Source organism: Lampetra planeri, chromosome 3 (assembly GCF_965212315.1).
Source record: "Lampetra planeri chromosome 3, kcLamPlan1.2.h2, whole genome shotgun sequence".
NCBI classification, from domain to species: domain Eukaryota; kingdom Metazoa; phylum Chordata; class Hyperoartia; order Petromyzontiformes; family Petromyzontidae; genus Lampetra; species Lampetra planeri.
The window spans coordinates 16,723,939-16,745,887 of NC_136109.1; the positions used below are offsets into that span (position 1 = coordinate 16,723,939).

The following is a 21,949-nucleotide window of genomic DNA, read 5'->3' on the forward strand; positions in this document are numbered from 1 at the left end:
GCTAATCCAGCAGCATTTGCTTAACAAGCCTGACTCTGCTGATGTGATCCACAAGGTTAAACCAGTTACGAATTTGTTTGCATAAAATATGATTTCTGGATAATGTTGGTCTGGCAGGAAAATAGGCCGATTAACTCAAGAAGATCTATCTGTCGAGACATAACAGAGTTCTGCTTATACGTGCACCTACCTGAAGAGAACTGCTTGCAAGGTTTCGTGTGTAGGTCCAGTTGATTATGGCACAAATAAGGGGTTGGATAGATAGTATGTTCGTATATTTTTCTCATTGTGTATAATTTTCCATTGTTATGTTTATGAATATGATGGTGCTTTGAGTGGCAGATTTGTACCAGAAAGAGGTGCCACGTGTTTAAGCAAAAGTTGAAATTTACTTGACGACACACCCCATTAAGAGGCTCTTGAAGGGCTGAAAGATCCACAGGGGGCTCCTCAAGTGCCGATGTGTGTGCGATAAAGTCGGGTCAATGCAGACCGTCCTCCTCCTCACAATCTTAACCTCGCGGCCTTGCTCCAACCTCTGGCATGTACATTTATTCCATTCAGCTTTCACGCCTATAAAACTCCACTCACTGTAATGAGGTCCGTGAGATTTTAAGAGGTTTTCAGTTCGGGAATTACCGCTGCCGATGTTATTAACCGCACTCATGCAAGTTATGTCGGCTGTCGTTGCATTCTTCCAAAAATGCTCGCAAGGCAGCGAGGTGTGAAGCGCATTTTACAGGGATCCAGTGGAGGCTGTGATTGAGTTTCTGTTAACGTGGCTGTTGTCAGACACTCGTCCCGAATTTGCGCAGCCCTCTGACCTGCACTGGGCTTGCTCGCCATGGCCCCGGCATAGCTCAGTTGTGTTTGTAGCAGGTAAAGGCCATGAGCCACAAGGCAATGCTGAGGCCAGTGTCAAGGCCAGTCAAGGCTGGCTCCTCATGGCTCAGGCCAGTGTCAAGGCCAGACAAGGCTGGCTCCTCATGGCTGAGGTCAGTGTCAAGGCCAGTGCCTCTAAGTCCCGTAAGCGTGACCACAACCCCGAGGCCAAGGCCAGGGATGAGACCGCAAGCTGGCCTCGAGGTCGAGCACCGGTCACAAGGACCCAAGATTGCTTTGTAGTGATCATGACAATTTCAGAAGGCCACAGTTGAGGAAACGATTGTCACTTGGCAGAAGTGCAATGCATACTGGCTCAAGCTCAATCGTTTATTTATTTATTTAGAGCAACTGGGTGGTCTAGTGATCAACACATTCAGCGTTGAGTAAGTGTCCTTGAAATTGATGGCTCTGTTGTCACATCAGGCAAATAACAATAATTCATAACCCACTGCTTCATGAAGGCCTCCCCGTGCCGTGTCGCGGTTATAGGGGGGGTTGTTTGAACAAATCTAACCATGCTGTTCAGTGCGAATCGGTGGAGGTCATGGGGGGGGAAGGGTGAGGTGGGGGATGGGGGAGGGGTTGGGGGGGGCATCTAGGACTGGTGCAGAGGTCGCTCTCCCCTGATGTTAGCCATGTCAGAAAATGAAACACCGATCGCCAAGTTCATAGAGCAGTGGAGCGAACCTATTGAGCCACAGTTCTATATGCAGCCAGATACTATTGTGTATGATTACTAAAGTTCTATATGCAGCCAGATACTATTGTGTATGATTACTAAAGTTCTATATGCAGCCAGATACTATTGTGGATGCTTACTAAAGTTCTATATGCAGCCAGATACTATTGTGTATGATTACTAAAGTTCTATATGCAGCCAGATACTATTGTGTATGATTACTAAAGTTCTATATGCAGCCAGATACTATTGTGTATGATTACTAAAGTTCTATATGCAGCCAGATACTATTGTGTATGATTACTAAAGTTCTATATGCAGCCAGATACTATTGTGTATGATTACTAAAGTTCTATATGCAGCCAGATACTATTGTGTATGATTACTAAAGTTCTATATGCAGCCAGATACTATTGTGTATGATTACTAAAGTTCTATATGCAGCCAGATACTATTGTGTATGATTACTAAAGTTCTATATGCAGCCAGATACTATTGTGGATGCTTACTAAAGTTCTATATGCAGCCAGATACTATTGTGTATGATTACTAAAGTTCTATATGCAGCCAGATACTATTGTGTATGATTACTAAAGTTCTATATGCAGCCAGATACTATTGTGGATGATTACTAAAGTTCTATATGCAGCCAGATACTATTGTGTATGATTACTAAAGTTCTATATGCAGCCAGATACTATTGTGTATGATTATTAAAGTTCTATATGCAGCCAGATACTATTGTGTATGATTATTAAAGTTCTATATGCAGCCAGATACTATTGTGTATGATTACTAAAGTTCTATATGCAGCCAGATACTATTGTGTATGATTACTAAAGTTCTATATGCAGCCAGATACTATTGTGTATGATTATTAAAGTTCTATATGCAGCCAGATACTATTGTGTATGATTACTAAAGTTCTATATGCAGCCAGATACTATTGTGGATGATTACTAAAGTGCGTCTTTTGCACTCAAGAAGTCGTTAAGACGACCCATTGGGTGCTGGTCTCGCGCACCCGGCATTTAAAATTATCTGCAGTTCTATGAATGTCCTTGCCTCTGCCCACTTCGAGTATAATTGGATACCCCGAAGGTCGCCGGTGTTGGAGTAAAGTGTGGGTGCTCCCACCTCGGCCAAGATATCTTGGCACTGTGATGGCGCAAACCTCGTTAACCTTCTTGGGGGGCTCCTCTCTAGAGCTGCCGTCGAGTGAGGGGCCCTTTTGCCAGCTGCGGAGAGAGCAAAGCAATTGCAGGGCCGGTACCTTTAACTTTAATCTTTTTTTATATTCCTATATAATATAATTACTTTCTTACTTCGGTCCCTTAAGTATACGTGTTCATCTCGTTTGTTAATATTCTATTAATTGCATTATTATGTTCTTGTTCATGTTATTGGCTTTGCTAAAATTGGCATTTTAGGTGAACTGGTTATATACAACTTGCGGGGTTTATTTTACGGTTAACTAAAAAGTGATTTTCATTCGTTTTTTATTTTGCAGTCCTACAATGCGGACTCTAAAAAAATCCATACAATTTCACTGCCACCATCTCGCTGCTCGCAGCTTGGCAGGGCGCCTTTAAAGCGGCTGCCAGAACCGTCTGTAGCTTTCAACCAAACACCAACAACATCAGACTCAACGACTCCTTTAAGTTGCAGTCGTTAAGCTGGAAGTGATTAAAACTTGGCCATGATCCCAGCGCGATAAGGATTCCTCTCGGGTGAATCTAAACACACCGCCACTGCGATCCTCTTCAAGCATAAGGGCTTTCTATTTGTACGCGTTGAAACGAAGTCAATAATACAGCAATGACCCGTGATCTGACATCCCCATGAAGGCGGGTGTCCCAGAAGGTTGACGATTTCAAGACGCTGAGTTGTGGCATACGTGCGCCGTTACCGATCGCCGTGAAACCGGCCGGCTGATTCACTGCTTCGCACGGACAGGAACCTGTAAACTGCCACGAGAAGAACAGTGAATCCATACTCTTTGATTCTTTCGGTAAAGTCACGTAGATATAGAATAAAACAAATCACGACGTTTCGGGCGCAACACAAGCGTCCATCATCAGGTGGGAAAGCATTGTCTGCTGCTGAGCCAGACAGGGAGGCAGATTTTGCCAGACACCACTCCCGTGTGGTGTAATTACGACACTAATCACAGCGGGAATAGTCGCGAGAATGACGGTGATGATTCATCGCACACCCAATTAGTGAATTGTTCACCTAAGATTTGCCGCTCATGACCATTTGAAGAGAAACCAATCAGATATTTTTGCATCGCTTAATGAAAAACTTAATTCCCAGTTACGGTCATTATTGTAGCAAAACTAATGCCCTCTACTTTGGCAAGAGAGCTACACTCGGCCTCAAGAATAAATTTCAGGAGCGTCCTGCATTGCTGTGTTTTACTGACGCCATTAATAGCACGGCTGGGACCTCTGATTAGCATGGTTGACTACGTATGGTGTGAAAGAAGTTCACGTACATTAATAACTCATTAACGCCTTCGCTCTAACTCTCTCGAGGCAAATATTTATCTCTGAGTAGTGAATTAAAAACAAGTACACGCAAGGTACTATGACAGAATACATTGACCTGACCAGGTAGTGCTGTGACTCGAGTGGTTTATTCACAAATTGGAATCAACTCGACTGATCGTCCCCTAGAGGTCAATTTTTTTTGAGTACCACTCTGGAAGAAATCCACAGTGCTTCAGCTCTAGCCAGACTGCCCCCTGCCATAGTAATGTGGAGTTTTCAACACTGGTTCAGTAACACATGGAGATACTTTTTATGCGAGCATCAAATTCAGGTTAAGGCAATTTCCTACAAATACAATTCAATAAATCACGACGTTTCGGGCGCAACACAAGCGTCCATCATCAGGTGGGAAAGCATGGTCTGCTGCTGAGCTACACCCATTTAAAACCTTTTTAAACAGTCTGCCTCAGCAGCACACCATGCTTTCCCACGTGATGACAGGATACTCGTGTTGCACCCGAAACATCGTAATTTATTTTATTTTATACCTACGTGACTTTACCGAAACAACCAAAGAGTATGGATTCCCGCAGTCACGAAAGCTTCAAATCAAGATTCAATTTCCTACATTTCATGACCAAACCACGTTCTCAAAAGCCTAGAATCCCTATGAAACAGGGGGCATGTTGGTATCATAATTGCTAAAGGCGTATTTACAGCTCTTCAAAATCAAACTGTCTTCCTGCTCAGACTAGCACTGGGGTGGCACTCATTTCCTTTGGGTGGCCTTGAGCCACTGGTAGATCTCCACATTCCCTTGACAGGGCCAAGTCTATCCACGCGATGACCGATGTTCACTTCTGAACAAGTAGTGCTCGTATTCTTGAATGTGAATCCCTGCAGTCACGAAAGCTTTAAATCAAAAGTCGTGCTCACTTTATTTACCCCAACACAGTCAGACGCTATGATGGGCTCCATTGTCTCCTGACCGCGAATTAGAACTCGCATCCTTTTGATTCTGAGTAATGCAGTCTGCCCATAGCAAGACCTGGCTAGGACTCAATAACACATTCCTGCGGAGGGAGCTGGTAGGAACGTTGGGTTGCTCGGTCAATGGCCAGGGTCAACGGCGGCGTGGTGTATTCCGCAAATATGCCCGACTGTGAGGGCGGGCACAAGCCGGTGTGAGTAGGTTAAACGTTGAGTTTTATAAGGGCACCACGGGGTGACCAGCCCCTCCCCACCCAGCCCCTATCCACTTCTCAAGTGCGGTTTTTGGGTGACATTGCCACATTTCTGCCTCCCCACGCTTTAACTCCTTCTGTCCTCTTCTTCCCCCACAGCATATTGTCAGCCATAATAACGATTTAATGGCAGTGATAATAGTGTACTTACAATCGGTAGCATCGGGAATGTCCTATATAAATGACGTATATTAATAACGTTTTATATTGTTGACAATGCCAGTTTGTCAGTGCTTCCTAAATCAATTTAAATCCCTCGTATCTCTCCCTTGCCATGGGCCGATCACATTTGAATATTTTCTTATAATCCCAGGTATCTGACACTGTGACAGTGCAATTGACTAAAACATTAAAAGATTACGAGTTCAAATCCCAATCAGCGGATTTATTTAATCCATCATCCCCCGCAGTCAACAACATCATAACTACTTTGTTGAAAGTCAACATTGATTGTACAACAGAGAGACTGGCCCCAACGGTTCAAGGCCGACGCTTGCCACCTAAATGAATAGAGAGTTCGTATTAGCATGGTCCTTGACCGTAACCTTCTGGCTGATAACCCCCAATGTTCGAGAACGTCAAAGGTCTGAGGCCTCTGGGATTGTACCAGGAATCCTACCGGGTAATTTCAGCCCCGGCAGTATGGCACACAAACTGGAGTTTGGAAAGCTCTGTGTTATTTAATACTATGTAACAAGGCAAATAATTAACCGCACAGTTAATGAAAATAATATCTGTGATGTTTACGTAAACAGCTGGAATACATATATGCACACTGGTTCCCAACCTTTCTGGACCCACGCACCATGGTGAACTATCATCTTTCGCTGACCACGTGCAGTAAAGAATCTTGTGAAAAAAATCACACCCGCAACAGTTCGGTGGACCTTTCCCCCACTGCCTTACGGAGACCTGCAGTGGTCAGCGGACCGTGGGTTAGGTGGACCACTGCATTAGGATGAAAAAAAACTCAACGCATTCGTCAATAACATTGTAGCCTTGAAAAGAAAAACATATATGTGTGATAAGGCGACGTTTCGTGCAATAGCCCATTTCTTCTTCACGCATAGAGATGCCAGAGAGCTTTCGCATGGCTAATATATGTATGTTGAACTTATATAATAAGACTTGGAGACTGCACTTTTCCACTGCTTGGGGCCTAATGAGCATTACATTCACAAAATGTGTTTCCGATGACTCGTTTTTTTCTTGGCTACATGAAGAGTAACCGAACAGCAGGCGACTGGCGTGTGTGTGTGGCGTGCATTTCAAAGCCCATGTTTGAATTAGTGCTGCTTTGTGATGAAACAAAGAGCCACCACTCTCCATTTGCGCGAGTTCCAGACAGCGTGCGTTGCTGCTGCCGCTGTGCCTCGACACGACTGACCGTTGGATGAGGGCCGGGGCGACACTCGCTGTTGTAATTTAGCATGTTGATGACCTCTGTTGATATGTAAACTCATTTGTCAAGGCTCTCTGCTCCTCCCACCCAGCTTAAAATACGCTGCCAAGCTTAGCAGTGTTCATTAGGACGCTGTCTTTTCCACAGCTCTGTTTCTTCACCTGAGGACAGCTGCTTGCGTTGTGGCCGAAACGTTGTGAGAATTTTATTCTGTTGTATTTTTTATTATTTTATTATTTCCCTTCTACGTGACTTTACCGAAAGAACCAAGAAGATGAATCCCTGCAGTCACGAAAGCTTTCAATCGATACTCGCTGTCGTGTCGAGTCAGGCTGCGACAGGCTGAGTGTCACCCCTCTGCATGCTGTGGCAGGACGGAGTGGTACGGGATGCTGTACTCGCAAGCGGACAGCAAGAAGAAGTCCAACCTGATGATGTCGGTGTTCGAGCCGGGCTGCGACCCCTTGCCCTGGCTCCAAGCCATCCCGCTGCTGGGCCCCGTCACAGGTACGGCTCGCGAACAGCAGCTCCGTCGCGCTGATATGTAACAACAACAACAACACGACTCGCTACATCCCACGGTAATCCTGAAGTCAAGACGGCAATAATACATCTTCTTGGTTCTTTCGGGTAAGTCACGTAGAAGGGAAATAATAAAATAATTAAAATAAAAAATTATATTTTATTATGTTTTATATTTAATTGTTTTATTTTTATTATTTTATTATTTCCCTTCTACGTGACTTTACCGAAAGAACCAAGAAGATGAATCCCTGCAGTCACGAAAGCTTTAAATGGCAATAATACACTTTGCATTCGCCGTTTAAGAGTTTGAGCTGGAAATATTTAAGCCTACTTTTGGTTTTCTTTCAAGTTGCCCCCTCTCATAAATGTTGTTTGCTCACAGACCGTGTAATAAACACAGACAAAGGTTAAATTTCGATTTAAAGCTTTCGTGACTGCAGGGATTAATATTCTTGGTTCTTTCGGTAAAGTCACATAGCAGGGAAATATTATTTGATTATTTTCCTTCTACGTGACTTTACCGAAAGAACCAAGAATCAGAGGTGTGGACTCGAGTCATGTGACTTGGACTCGAGTCAGACTCGAGTCATGAATTTGATGACTTGCGACTCGACTTGGACTTGCATAACAATGACTTTGTCCCACCTATGAGATGTGGACTCGAGTCATGTGACTTGGACTCGAGTCAGACTCGAGTCATGAATTTGATGACTTGCGACTCGACTTGGACTTGCATAACAATGACTTTGTCCCACCTCTGCCAAGAATACAGACAAAGGTGTCTTCAACAACAAGTACACAACAGGATTGCCAGTATGCTTTGCACGCAGCCTTGTCATAGCTACCAGCTCAGAAGAGGCCGGCCTCCTTGTGCGCTTTCTGGGTAGCTCGTCAGTGGAGAATTGGCTTGTGCTTTCGATAAGGGGTGGCAGAATAAGCTGCCTCTGAAGTCCAAAGTTATTCGATTGAAAAAGTAAGCCCCCTGCCCGCACAGCTGTGCGGCGTGCGTGGCGTCGCCTGACCAGTGGCGTTACCAGGAGCATACGAACGCACGTTCGCACGTGTGTAACGTGCGTAATGCGTGTACGTGGATTTTGTAATGTCGATGTTGTATGTGGGTTCCGATGTGGAGAACTTGTTGACGCGATTGTCAAAGTTCACACATTAGCGTGTCGCCGTGGTTTGTCCGTGTTGCTTAATCGTCTCCCCCCCCCGCACCTCCGATTAGCACAGTTGGCTACGTATGGTGCGAAAGAAGTTCATCATACATACATCGTCAGCTCAGTTGCGAGGGAATGTAAGCTGTTGCCAGCAAAGGTCCTGTTGGCTGAAATATATATTTTTTTGCTGTCTCAGCACCATTTACATTTCCTTGCAGTGTTGCTGAATTAAAAAAATGTTTGGTTTGGAACCGTGGCCCAAGAAATGCATAATCCATTCATAGATCCTCTAAATCCTTTAAGCACTCCCAGAACCCGTACAAGTATTTTACGATGAAGGCTCTACTTTGTTGCTGTTTTACAAACGCACAAGCATCTCACACATCCCCTCAATCCATCCCCAGCCCCCCCCCCCCTAGGCCAAGTTGAATACAATGAAATAGTGACTTCTTCAATATTGATGTAATTTAAAATGACTCTTAACCTCTGAACCATACGATTCCTAGTTTCTACTGTGATCTTATACTGTGTGCTCTTTCTGCCACTTCGAATATCCTTTTAACAGGTGATCATAGTATGGTTAATAAAGGGTATAGTCACGTGAAACGCCAGAGGTTAGCTTAAATAATCTAAACCGGCATATTACCGAGAGCCGTTCAAACATATACAATTATTGCAATAATTATGCAACCTCAAATACGTTTTTTGTGGCTGCAGGCCGGCTACGCTCGACTACCGTAATTTCAAACTGCCAAAGGGGTTGTTATACAGTCGCATTATAATTAATTAGCGATGTTGATAGCATAATTTCCGCTGTGGAAATGTGGTGGTGGCAGCGGTTAAACGTGGAGATAAACCCACAATATAATAACAACAGAGGACAAATTTAAAAAATTCAGCAAAAGGAACGAAAAAAAAAGAATGCACCGTGTAAGCACCACATTTATATTTCGTTCAAGCCCACTTATTTATTTCGAACATTAAACACAACGAGGTTGAAATGCACGTGCAGTGGAGCAACGCGCGCGGGGGGTTTGCAAACGGCGTGCACGCAACGTGTGAACGGCGGACAGGGCAAATAGGTGCAGAGAGAGAGAGAGCGATCAGAGGAAGGCGACCGATTAAGAGGCGGTAAGGGGGAGGACACGTGCAAGAGGCGTTGGGATGACACCGGCTTAATGAGGGCCATCTCAGGGCAGCTAATGAGGAGGAGGATAAATAAGGGAACGTGTGTGGCGGAGAGGGGAGTTGTTGGTTGGCGTTGGGTAGGGTTGGTTGGAAGAGTGAACGCAAGAGGAGTCCGGGGCCCCGCTCTGCACACCGTTGACCCCCCCCACTGGAGGCAAGGGCGAGGTTTTGAGAGGCGAGGGTGGAGAGGCTAGCAGTAGAGAGGCTAGCAGTAGAGAGGCTAGCAGTAGAGAGGCGAGGGTAGAGAGACGAGGGTAGAGAGACGAGGGTAGAGAGGCTAGCAGTAGAGAAGCTAGCGGAGTATATAGTGCAAGGCCGTAATTATAATATGGGGACACACACCCCCCCCCCCAAATATTCAACTATGCTCAATGCCCCCCCCCCCCAATATATTGCTATAAAATAGATTTCTGTTTTATATGATTGTGGTTGTACTTTATTAATCCCTAATCTCTGCCATTTACATACAATGAAACAAGAAAAGGAAAAAAACAGAGCAATGTAATACTATTAGACATTATTGTAAAAAATAAATAAAAAGTCCATCCTATGTGTTAGTGATTTAAAAAAAACTATATTTTAGGCAGGAAATGGCAGGAAATTCGTTTTCAAATTTAGATATTTTTTTTCTGGGGGGGGGACCCCCTGGAAGATTTGGTCCCCCCCAATGTTGACTCCATGGCTACGGCCTTGATATAGTGAGAGGCTAGCAGTGGAGAAGCTAGCAGAGTATATGGTGAGAGGCTAGCAGAGTGTATGGTGGGAAGCTAGCAGAGTATATGGTGAGAGGCTAGCAGCGGAGAGGCTGGCGGAGCGAGAGATTTGCTTTGGAGTCGCGTGGTGTCTGTTCGAATGAAGTGACACCGGGGAAAACGAAGTTGTCCGCGTGAAATAACACCACGACACGTGCAACACCGGCAGCTTTTATTGCATCCTTGATTTGCGCCAATTTTTTTTGCTGCTGCTGCTGCTGCTGGTGGTGGTGGTGACTACAAAGGCTTCATTATACGACGTCGCAGTAGGTGTACAGTACAGTCGGCCCGACGCTTGCCAACATTCGGATTAAAAAAAAATGTGCTGCGTTGCATGTCACGGCATCCGTGATGTGTCCGCGGAACCCTTGAACATCCGTGGCTGGGTGCGAACATGGTGGGGTTCACCTCCCCCCCCACCCCTTGCGGGAATGGTAGGTAGGTAGGTGGGGGCGAGAGGGAGGTCTGTGTGTCTGTCTCTGTGTGTGTGTGGGTTTGTGTGTGTGTGTGTGCCTAGTTGCTTGCACGTTTGGCGTGTTGGCTTGGAGGGCGGGCGGTGTGATTTACTCGTGGCTGCACAGATTTGGCAACAAGGGAGGCTCTGGGATTCATTTGTTGATGCCAGTTGCCCGCACGGGCGGTGGCTCATGGCGCAGCCCTTTGAAGAAGGGAAAGCCTCTAAAGGAGGATTGTGCAACAAAAAAAGAAAGAACCCACGGCGAGCAGCCCTTGCCAGAGCCGCCGTGTTCACGGTCCAGCAGCCTTCGTGTTTATACCCACGAGCCTTTCTAATGTGCGCTCTCACTCCCGTGTGAACTGTACCGAGAGCTGAATATGATTAGAATAATTTTAAAGATCAGAATTTTTTTGTTGTTTTATACATATATATACGCGCACAGACGGCACGAGGGCATTGCAGGTAATGTGTGTGTGTGTGCTCGTGCTTCGTCAAATACTTTATGTATGTAGTTGAAAAAAGAAATATTTATAATTTTTGAAAAAATATCTGGAACGAAAATGGAAGGTGAAACGGCATCTGGAAAAGCGCAAAGGCCAAATCAGCAAGAGATTGCAAGAGGCAGGATCCAATGAGACGGGTGACTGTAAAATGCAGTTGCAAGTCATTTCACCTTTGCCAAACGCTTAAAAAGATCGGTGTTGCACAAACGATCAATTGATCGTTGTGACGTTTAAACTCGCGCTCCGTTGACCGTCGGCTGCAGCGGTTCAGTCGGTGGAGTTGGCTCACGGTCGCAAGGGTCACGGGTTCAAATCCCGGTTCAGGGTTGACTTTTCCTCTCATTCCTCGGGGGGGCTCGCGAGATGAGCACCACCTGCTGAGACTGCGTCGTCGTTTAGTCAGACGCCATCGGCGGTTGTTATTGCAGAGGGACTGGTCCTTTCGATGTGAAGCTTCCGTGACTGCAGGGATTCATCTTCTTGGTTCTTTCGGTAAAGTCACGTAGAAGGGAAATAATAAAATAATAAAAATAAAAAATATAACATAATCAAATAATTAAACTGTTTATTTTATTATTTCCCTTCTACGTGACTTTACCGAAAGAACCAAGAAGGACTGGTCCTTGTCATAGGAATGTGACGTGGCTGCAGCGGGCCACTGATCAACGCTCGTAACAGTGCACACGACAGTTCACAGTGCGATTTGGATTTACGTCGCCACAAAATGCAAGTGCATCTCAGGGGGGCTGGACAGCAGTAACAGCGTGGCACGTGCGCATCGCATGGACGATAATTCGTCGTGCACAGGCAGAACCTCGCTTAGCGCTCAAGATGCGTTCCTGGAGGAGTGAACGCTCGTCGAATCGGCGGCGCTACAAGGCGGCGGTGGGGAAGCTGATGTGCTTCCAAGCCGCGTCGTTCTCAGAGAAGAGAGCTCCAGGACCTCCGCGATTTGAGTGATGGCCTCAGTCTAAATGTCTGTGTTGGGTTGTTTTTTGTTAGGTGGAGTTTGAGACTCTATCCCGGTCTCGTGAGTTCTCAGCTGGCTAACATTGGAAACCAAAATATGAAAATGCAATCGTGACTACGAGTCGTGATAATCGAATCGCGGTGGAGGCATACGTCGCTCTCAATGGCTAAGCGAGTGATGTGGGGCAGGTCCGCTTCCTCGGCCAGCGCTGCTGCGTGTTCTCCTAAATGTCCTCCAGGACAAAGAGCGCTATGACGAATCGGCGCTCTTCGGGGTCGTGCTAAGCGAGGACCGCCTGTACGTGCATTTCCGGAGCATATAAATTCTAGAAAAGAGACAGTCTCAGGCAGAAGGGAAGAGGGAGGTCTTGAGCCTGGACTTGAACAGGGGCAGTTGACAGCACAGATAGCTGGAGGCAGTGGAGCACCCCCCCCCCTTACTGGGCAGAGGTTAACTGGGTGTTTCGAAAGGTTATCTTTGAGAAACAATTCTGGTGTAGGTGAGATGGTTGCAAGAGTTTGCTGGTGCAACTTGTGCGGTCCGACAAAATTACCATCTTCCTACGTGGCCCTGAGGCAGTGGTGGAAATTCCACGTTACTTTGTAAGTATGAGTGTTGAACTTATTTTGCACCGTACGACGTCAACTGTGCTAATCGGAGGTGCGGGGGGGGAGGTAAGAGCAACCAACTAAACACAAAAAGCAGTTCTAAACAAATTCGTTTTCAAACTAGATTTCAAAGTGCATTGCCCCAGTGGCTTTCCAATATCGGAAGGAAGAGCGTTCCAGACGGCCACAGAATCGCAGGACTTGACACTGGCATCTGCGATGGACCGGCAGGTTCACGTTTGTGTTGTTGACGCGACACGCGCACATCATCCTTCTTCTTCGTGTGCTTCTCTTTTACAACGTCGGCATCAAGAAGGGGTGGGGGGAGGGGTGGAAAAATCAAAACCTCTTCTGCATAGCCACGTGACGTTGCCGGTGTTCAGGAGCACTGCTGTTAGATTCCAACGAAGCGGCCCATGCATAACGAGCCAGAAGGACACGCAACTATGGTCGCGAGTCAGCCTTTGACCAGAAGTTTAGCTTTAAATATGAATTTGAAAGTGTCGTACGTTAAACAAGTTACATTGAAGTCGCTCTCATGCGCTGCGGATAAACAAATCGCACGCATGTGTTCTGCATTACAGGAGAGTAGATTATACGCTAACGAGTTAAGGGGAAAATACACAGCAAAACATCGCAACAATAGCTTATTTGGAGTTTTATGTTTGCTAGGTATGAATTGCCACCCTCGGTTTTATATACTTAACACACGAGATACAGGGCTGTACGACGAGTTCATATTTCCCTTTTATAGTTTGCCAGTTTTGTAGCTGATAGAGTTTTGGGTGCTCGGTTATATTAGCTTCTCTAATCTCTAAAATATGGCGGTGGTAATGAAGGCATGCGTTTGCACAGCTTTGAAGCACATAAAAGCCAATGTGATATTCAGCCTAACTTTAATACATCCCTCCTAAGCTGAATTCTTTGTTTGCGTAATAGCATCTCAATATATTACATTACTCTCCCACTCTTTATGGTAACATCGTATTGCTAAAGAGTATAGAAATCATAAGCACGTGCCCGGAATGCCCGTTCGGCGCACGGCACTTGCACTCCGGAGTTCACTGGTTTCGTTAGGTTCTCCTGGCGCGGCAGTCGAAGCGACGGTGTGGGTTTCCTAAATTCCCACCGCCTCTAATCCACACGGCAGCATACATGTTCACGTCATGCAGAGTCGATCGCCCGGTCGCGTGTGGTGGGATACAGACTGTGGGTTGTCCCAGCTCTTGCAAGACGGCTGGCCAGCATGGAAGAGTAGGCCAAAAACCCTCTGGAGGGGTTCGCAAAAGCTCCCCCCGAGTGTAAGCCCTTCCGCCAGCAGTGGTGGCTGCTCATAATTGCAGCCCTTCACCTTTGCCCTTTTATTTGTTTGGAGTCACTGTGGAAAGCCAGATTAGAGTAAACATATAATATTCTCATCGAATGTTAAATCCCGATTCAGGAATCATTGCTTAAGGAGTTTTGTACAAAATTTGTACAAGATACAGCGCCATCATCATCATCAGCTATGTTCTGTACACTGCTCGAAGATGCCTTTCTACGCCACCGCCGCCCCCCACGCGGTTCCATGTTGCCACGGTACATCGCGCTCGGGCATGTAAACCGATCTTGTCACCACTCCGTCTCCAGGGTTGGTATCCTGTCGGGCACGTTCACCCGCCATTGGCTGCCATTCTGGCGCCAGTTTCTAAAGCTTCTGCTGTAAGAGGTCAAGTTTCTGCTGCTGCTGCAAATTCAGCTGTCTAATCTACGGGGGCACCAGCTCAACATCGGGGTGCCACGGTGGCGAGATGTTAACTACCTCGCCTGGTATCGAAGAGGTCATGGGTTCAATCCCGACCTTGACGCCTGTATATTTGGAATTTGCATGTTCTCCCTGTGGTTGCGTGGATTTATGTTTCTGGAGTCCTCCAGAAACATACATTTGTAATTGATATATCATTTCCACATACATTTCCACGTGATAAGCCACTTCGTTGAGCTATCATTGAAAACAAGCTACATAGCTCAGTGGGCCTTACCTGGTAAAATAACAAAAAAGTTTAGTTTACATCGGAAAGTTGGGGGAAAATAAGTCTGAAATGCTTGAGGTCTAAAACGGTGGAGATTTTGGAACGGGTTGCGAATAGAGGAGACGTGGATTTTGTCTGTTGTTGGCGTGGAATGCAGATTACAAGGAGAACCCGTACGGTGCGGACGACTCGAGAAGCCCCTTCCCTCTGCCGCCGCAATGCAAGCGGAGCTACGCGCAGAACCTGCCGGTGTGGATCAAGCCCAGCGGCCTGCAGGTTCCGGCTCCGCGTTCACGAGCGCGGCTCCCGGTGGCTCCCGGCGCTTGCGCGCATGCGGACCGCGCCGGCTCCAGTGCAGTTTGCGTAAAAAGCGCAACTCAAGGAGCAAACGGGTCACCGTCGAGCCGGCATCGATCCATGGCGGCGCGCGAGTTTGAATTTCCTTCTATAAATAGAGAGCTGCCGATTCACCTCCAAAGCCGCCGTCTGAGCAGCCCCATGAACGATCGCAGCCGTGACTGTTTTCAAATCCCCTGGTGCTTTTTACAATCTCTGCGGTGACTGAAACGTGGCCGGCTCCCACCCAGCGCCGCGCGTCACTAGATGCGCGCCGGTAGCGCCCGGCACATCCAAGCGCGAGCCGCGCATCGCCAAACACGTGCGGAACGATGCGTACTTTTCACCCCGCAGGATCGTGACCAGGGCGTGCTATGGTGGCGCTCGTGAGTGTGGCCTTAAGGTCTTTGTTTTTTTTCATGAACGAAGCTTCGAACCCATGTCGCAAGCCCTGGGGGCCTGCTGTCTGAGTGGGCGTCCACTCAACACGAGCCGTTTCGTTTGATGTTTTTTCTTGTCTCGCGCACCTTGGGTTATTAAGGCAGGGATGCCCATTGGCTTAAGCGTTAACCTCTCCAATATGCAGAACTAAGCGAATGAACTGACCAAACACACAGCGGTGTAGGACCATTACTAAAATGAGTCTGGAGACTAATTCCTGTAATAAATTAACAGCATTATTAGATTCCACAATTCCCTGCAGTGCCGCACTCAACGATGTGCTCTACGAACGTGAGTGTCCTTGAGCATCTCTCGCAGGCTAAACCGGGATCTCGCCTTTCTGCGTGCGTTCGTCTGTGTGCATACGTGCATGATAGTAATGGGGGTGCGCGTGAATGACTCTCCATTTAACAGCGAGGCAGAGTGACCAAATGCGGGGCTGGTCTTTAGCTACAACCCTTCTGGCCAGCCACCATCTGCCCTTTGGTGGCGTAATGAAGGTGTTTGTTAATAGTGTCTGGCAGAGAACGGCTTCTGTCCCATTGCATGAGAAACGTGGACAAGAGGTCTGTGTGTGTGTGATGTGTCTTTCCCTCGCAGTGGGGAGCGGTGGCTCAGCGGTTAGCGCACTGTGCTACGGACTCGGTGATCTGAGTTAAATTCCCACACACGACAGATAATAGTGGTGAATATTAGAACTGGTTCTGGGTTTCTCCCTGGTGAACTCAGTCTTAAATGAGGCTAACCCCATTTTCCTGATGACGGCCGCTTGTGTTGCGATCGAAACGTCGTGATATTTTTTATTAACTTTATTTTATTTATTTTATTATTTCCCTTCTACCTGACTTTACCGAAAGAACCAAAGATTATGAATATCAGCACTGAAGAGATAAAGGTTAGTCGGGCGTGGTGTCGGCCACACCACCCCTTCGTGTCTTGTGCCTGCCTTGAAAGGTGCTCGCTAACAGCACTTGTCTCAACAGTCTGTTATCGGCTATACAGGGGAGCTTTGTCTGTGTCCAGCGTTGTCGAGAGCCGTGCTCACATACGTGAGCAGAGTGCCATGCGGTTCTAGTCCAGCAAGCTGTCGCAGTGGGGAGTGCACGTGCTGACATCTGCTCTGTACCCCAGACCGTTAGCCCATCACACCTGGGTCTGTCCCAAGCACATGTGGGCTCAAAGTGCACCTAGACTGGTTCAAGTGCCATCGTGATATCACTTCCACTCGGGCGGTGACGCGGCGTTCGCCGCTTGTCGCAGATGTTCACGGCTGGCATCCAGCGGCCGCCCTCGTCATTACTGCCGGAGTAAGAACCATCGTAATACTGCCGGAGTAAGAACCATCGTAATACTGCGCTTGTGTCCGTGTCGTATTCCCTCACTTCATTCACAAGCGTAGGCCATTGGGTGCTGCTGTCAGGGTCCAAATTTCCAATAATCGAATATTACCTTTCAAACTCTTTGGCTTTTTCGGTAAAGTCACGTAGGTAAAAAATAGAAAGAAGAAAAAATGAAAACAAATAAATGTAATTTAAATAAAAAATTAAAGCAAATAAATATTATTAAGTTGTTTTCATGTTTAATTTATTATTATTTTCACCCACGTGACTTTACCGAAAAAAACAAAGAGTATGGATCCTTGCAGTCACGACGAAAACTTCAAATCTAGATTTACCTTTCAAATTACTTAATTGGAATTATACATAGCAATCATTGCCCCCCTACTCGCAGATTACGTTCCAGGTCACTCTTCTTAAGTTCTCTTGAATTCTCACGCGGTCAAATAAAATCAACTCAAAATTTGAAACCTGGAACGCACCGAAGGAAGCCAAGCAGGGGTTTGCCTGGCGAGTGCTTGGATGGGTTACAGAGTCGTCATGGGGCTTTTTGGACTACGTGATCGGCAGCAGAGGGGCAGTGCAGCAAAATCCATTGTACTGTACTTCTATGCTCTCCACATTAAATTAGCTACTGACCGAATAACACTCGCCAACAATCCGCATGGCATGGGGAGGCTCTCATCCAGCGGCGGATGTATAAAAAGGAAGTCACATTTCAACCGGCTAATCAGTCATCGCAGGATTGGCAAAATAGGGAAAATTAACACCAATAGCCACTAGGTCTTACGCTTGAGATGCTTTTCCAGTTGCAATTGCGCGTCACATTTAAAATACATGCGCAGAGGCGCACGCGGCGGTGCGTGCAGTGCTCTTACGTATGCCTCTGGCACCAAGCTCGAAGCGTTTGATGTCGCTGCCCCCCCGATCGCCAAATCACGCGATGAAATGTCCCCGCATCGGAGACGAGCAGCCTTTTCACGTTTGCGATTTCGCAAACGAGCCGCGTGATTTGCACGACGCTGGAGTTGTCTCGGCCGATGATGCCGTCCTCGTTTGAGACGCAGACAGTCGGGCGTCCCCTCACCTCACACCGCCGCCGCCACCACCGCTCCCCGGAGGTGAATGTTTGATATCGTCAGCGCTGCCGCGGTAACGGCGTTACGCCGAGCGCGTTTCAACACACCTCGTGTCGTCTCGTCCCCCCTCGCAATGGCACGGTTCGGTCGGCCGGAATTGCGCCCGAGTTGCAGACGCAGATATTATTTAACCGCGACGTTTACAGACGCAGCTTAGATTTCACTGCATGACGCGTCTCGGTGCCCAGCACATCTCGAGACGCTGGACAAACGGGGGAGAAGGCATGGCGCATCTACAGAGCACGAAGCACGGAGATGATTTTTTTCGAGGTTATATATTTTTTAGAGCGGAGAAAAAGAGATTTAATTCCGACAGGCCAGAGAGAGATAATAGAGGTTTTTGGGTTAGGGGCCGTCCATAAATGACGTCACGCGATTTTGGACGATTTTTGACCCCCCCTCCCTTCGTCACACAGCGGCACAAAAATCAGACCCCCCCCCCCCCTCAAATATGACTTCACAAAGCTCTTCCCCCCCCCCCAAAAAAAAAACATGCTTCAAATCGCTTTAAACTATTGTCATTGTAGTGCGTATTTAATGTGGCGCTGCACTCTTATGTTGTAGGAGAAAACATTTATAAACAAACGTCTATGGTGAGGAGCTTGAGAGAGAGAGAGAGAGTCGTAGGTGGAAGAGGAAATTCTTAGCCTGAACTCGAGCAGAGAATTGCGATTATCAGTGTGGACTTCCAGAAGAAGGAAATTCCACATCACGGGGCAGCAGGAATAGCAGCAGCAGAGAAGGGGCGACCTCCCATTGGAACGAAGGTTTACTGCAGATTTTGATAGAAGCCCTCCGCGAGCCTTCAAAAAGTCTTAACAGGTTTCAGATCCGGATTTTATTAACGTTACGATTAGTATTTTACTTTATTTCACCCACCACATCTTTCTATCCTCATCTAAATAATATTCTGTATTCTTTCACTTTTTAATGCGCTCTGTGTGAAAGAGAAAAAAACATTTCGTAGGAAATTGGAAACGTTGCAGTATTTACAGTAATTGGCTTAATTGGAAGAGCTTGATATGAGACATGTTTCGCTGCGTGTGAGAAATCTATATTTAAGATGTCGGCAGCAGAGCCCACGCTCGCTTTAGCATCCCCACGATCAATTCGGCTGCCCTTTAATGAAACATTCTCGCGTTGAGGTCACGCCTTCCTCTGAAGAGTGTTGATTGTTGCAACATGTCCATATCTTAGGCCACCGGCTGCCTTAGTCTGCCACTGCCATTGGGTGCCACGCGCAGCTGCAGGCTGCCCGAGTGGATGATCGCAGAGATAAAACTATACGTATAAAAAAAATAGTTTAACAGGTAAGGCCCATTGAGCGATAGAGCTCTTTTTCAGAAGTGACCTGGCTGATAGCCGAACAAAGTGGCTTATCACGTAGAAATGTTTAGGAGCCAAATACTCTTAATTGCATGTTTGTTGTCCTTCCTCCACACCTCCGATGAGCATGGTTGGCTACGTACGGTGCGAAAGAAGTTCAACATATATACAGTTCAACATACATAAATGTGGAGGCAAAAACCGGAGGACCCAGAGAAAAATCCACGTGACCACGGGTAGAACATGCAAACCCAAAATATGCAGGCGTGAGGTTCTGGATCGAACTCACGACCAGGCGAGGTAGTTAACATCTCGCCACCACGAGGTAGCTGGCACGGGTTTGGTCACCTCGTCGATCCCGTCAGTAATTTTGAGCAGATATTCACCGTGGCGCCGACTGGTTCCACGGGGAGGACTCAGCCCAACAGAAGCTGTTGCCTGGTCACGTGACTCCCCAAAATGCTCACTTTATTTCTCTGCACCGAGCCACATTGCGACGGAATAATGTTGCTCAATTGCTTTCGAGGGTTTTTTTCCTCCGTAAATTTTCATAGCTTTTTTTTTGAGTGGGGCGCTTGCGGTTTTTCGGCTAATATTTATTTGTTTATTTTGCTGGAGACGTGACAAAACCATCTGACCGCCGTTGGTGCTAAACGGCGTCCCTCGAGCAAGCAGACGCCAAACGGTCGGAGCGAAGCGCCGGAGTGTCCGCGCCCGCTGCGAGAAGGGGAACGTGTCGCTCCGTTCCCGCTTTGAAGAGGAGCGCTCCTTTCTCTCTCTCTCTCTCTTATGTTTTAGTTGCCATCGAGCTGTCACACTTTTTGAAGCGCTCTCCAGTTGTTCCGCTCCAATGAAACGTCTGTGGGCCCGTCAGGGGCGCGTGAGCTGCGCTTAAGGAAGCATTTAGTGAACTAATGAGCTTCCTGCGCTATCAGATGAGAACGTTTAATGCGAGCGCTGTAAATGAGCGCCGCTGTTTGTCGCGCGCGGCGAGATTAGTCATTTTGCAGGTCGTGTTGAAGCTGTGTGCAGGTTGGGGGATGAGCGCTCCCTCCGCAGGTCGTTCCACCTGAGTTTGCACCCCTGCCCTGCTCCCCCCCCCCCCCGTCGCTCGTCCCACACCGCGCGGGAAACAGAGATCACGTGTCTCACCAGCGCCAGGCGTCGGCGACCTGCGATTCCAGAGCCGCGTGCGTCTCTTTAAGGACCGCTCCGTGACGTTTTTGACACGCGTGGCGGCCCTTGAAATTTTGAGTTTTTTTTCTTACCGAATTAGAAAAACATTCGCTCTTGTTCTTCTTGTTTTGGTTGCCGACACCTGCACTAGGCCCTTGTCTCTTAAGATATTTTCCAGAACGCTGCTAGGCTGGCTTGGAGTAGGTCGGCATTATCGGCGTAAGGCACTACCACTAGACTACAAGATACGCCTATCCATAATATTCCAATATTAGTCTATCCTATATTACTATAATCCTATAAAAAGTAATAGGACATTGTGGTATATGCAAACATGACTCCTTGTAAAAAAAAAAGGTGTCAGTTTTGTTTGCCAGATAGAAGGGTAAAAAAACAGTTATCATATTCTTTTACTGGCAAATGAGGTTCCAATGATGGTAGAGTATGTCCATTACTGGCTCAGGATTGGCAATGGAGATGATCGTAATAATTAATCTGAGCATGGATTTATTTTCACTTGATATAGCCCTATGTCTGTGTAAAGTTAGGTTGGTACATCTTTACAACAAAAAAATCTTGTTTACGAAAACTTTAGCCCACCTGACATTCATATTGCACGCATGCACACACAATGACTCCTCATTTTGACTCTTCATTGTGTGAGGGCAGGTGCTGTGAGTAACCTTCTGACAGGCCCGGCATGACACACTCAGGGAGAGGTACGGCAGGCACTAGCGCTGGTGTTGTGTTGGCATACGACACGAGGTTGCGGTGCACGTTTTACAAAAGACGAGTTCGCGTGTATGAATGTTGAACTTCTTTCGTACGTAGCCAACCGCGATAATTCGAGGTATCACTTGAATATATGACCAGGACTCGAATACAGGCGGCCTCCAGTTTACGACAGTTCCATTTGTGACGATCCACGTTTACGATGTTTATATAATGCCACCATGGATCGTTTTACGAGGCAGACACTTTATTTACGAGGCATCTTCCGACATGATTCCAAACACAATTGAACAGAGTTGTCCTGGTTTCAGATATGACTTGGCGTGGAGCTTTTGTGTTCCTCAAGTGTTTTTGTGGCTTTTTACCAATTAAACCCTGTTAAATAATGATGATTGTACACTTTCCACTCTCTATGGGAAAATAGGGTTCGATTTACGAGGGGTTTTCCAGGAACTCATTGTGTCGTCAAAGCGGGGACTGCCTGTACTGCAGAGGCCGCTACGATTGTGGGATTGCCATGCACGTAGACATGCACGTAGACATGCACGTAGACATGCACAAACCACGTTCACGTGCACGCAAGGA

General features: G+C 46.9%; 1 protein-coding gene across 1 annotated transcript in view; it reads left to right on the top strand.

Annotated features, from left to right (window-relative positions):
• The window catches only part of LOC144739006 (integrator complex subunit 14-like), an 88,177-nt gene that overhangs the window by 61,195 nt on the left and 5,033 nt on the right, over nt 1-21,949 (top strand). The window contains exons 8-9 of the mRNA XM_078622017.1: nt 7,076-7,209; nt 15,035-15,153. Of these exons, the coding sequence (XP_078478143.1) occupies nt 7,076-7,209; nt 15,035-15,153 (253 nt within the window). The remainder of the gene's footprint in view (nt 1-7,075; nt 7,210-15,034; nt 15,154-21,949) is intronic.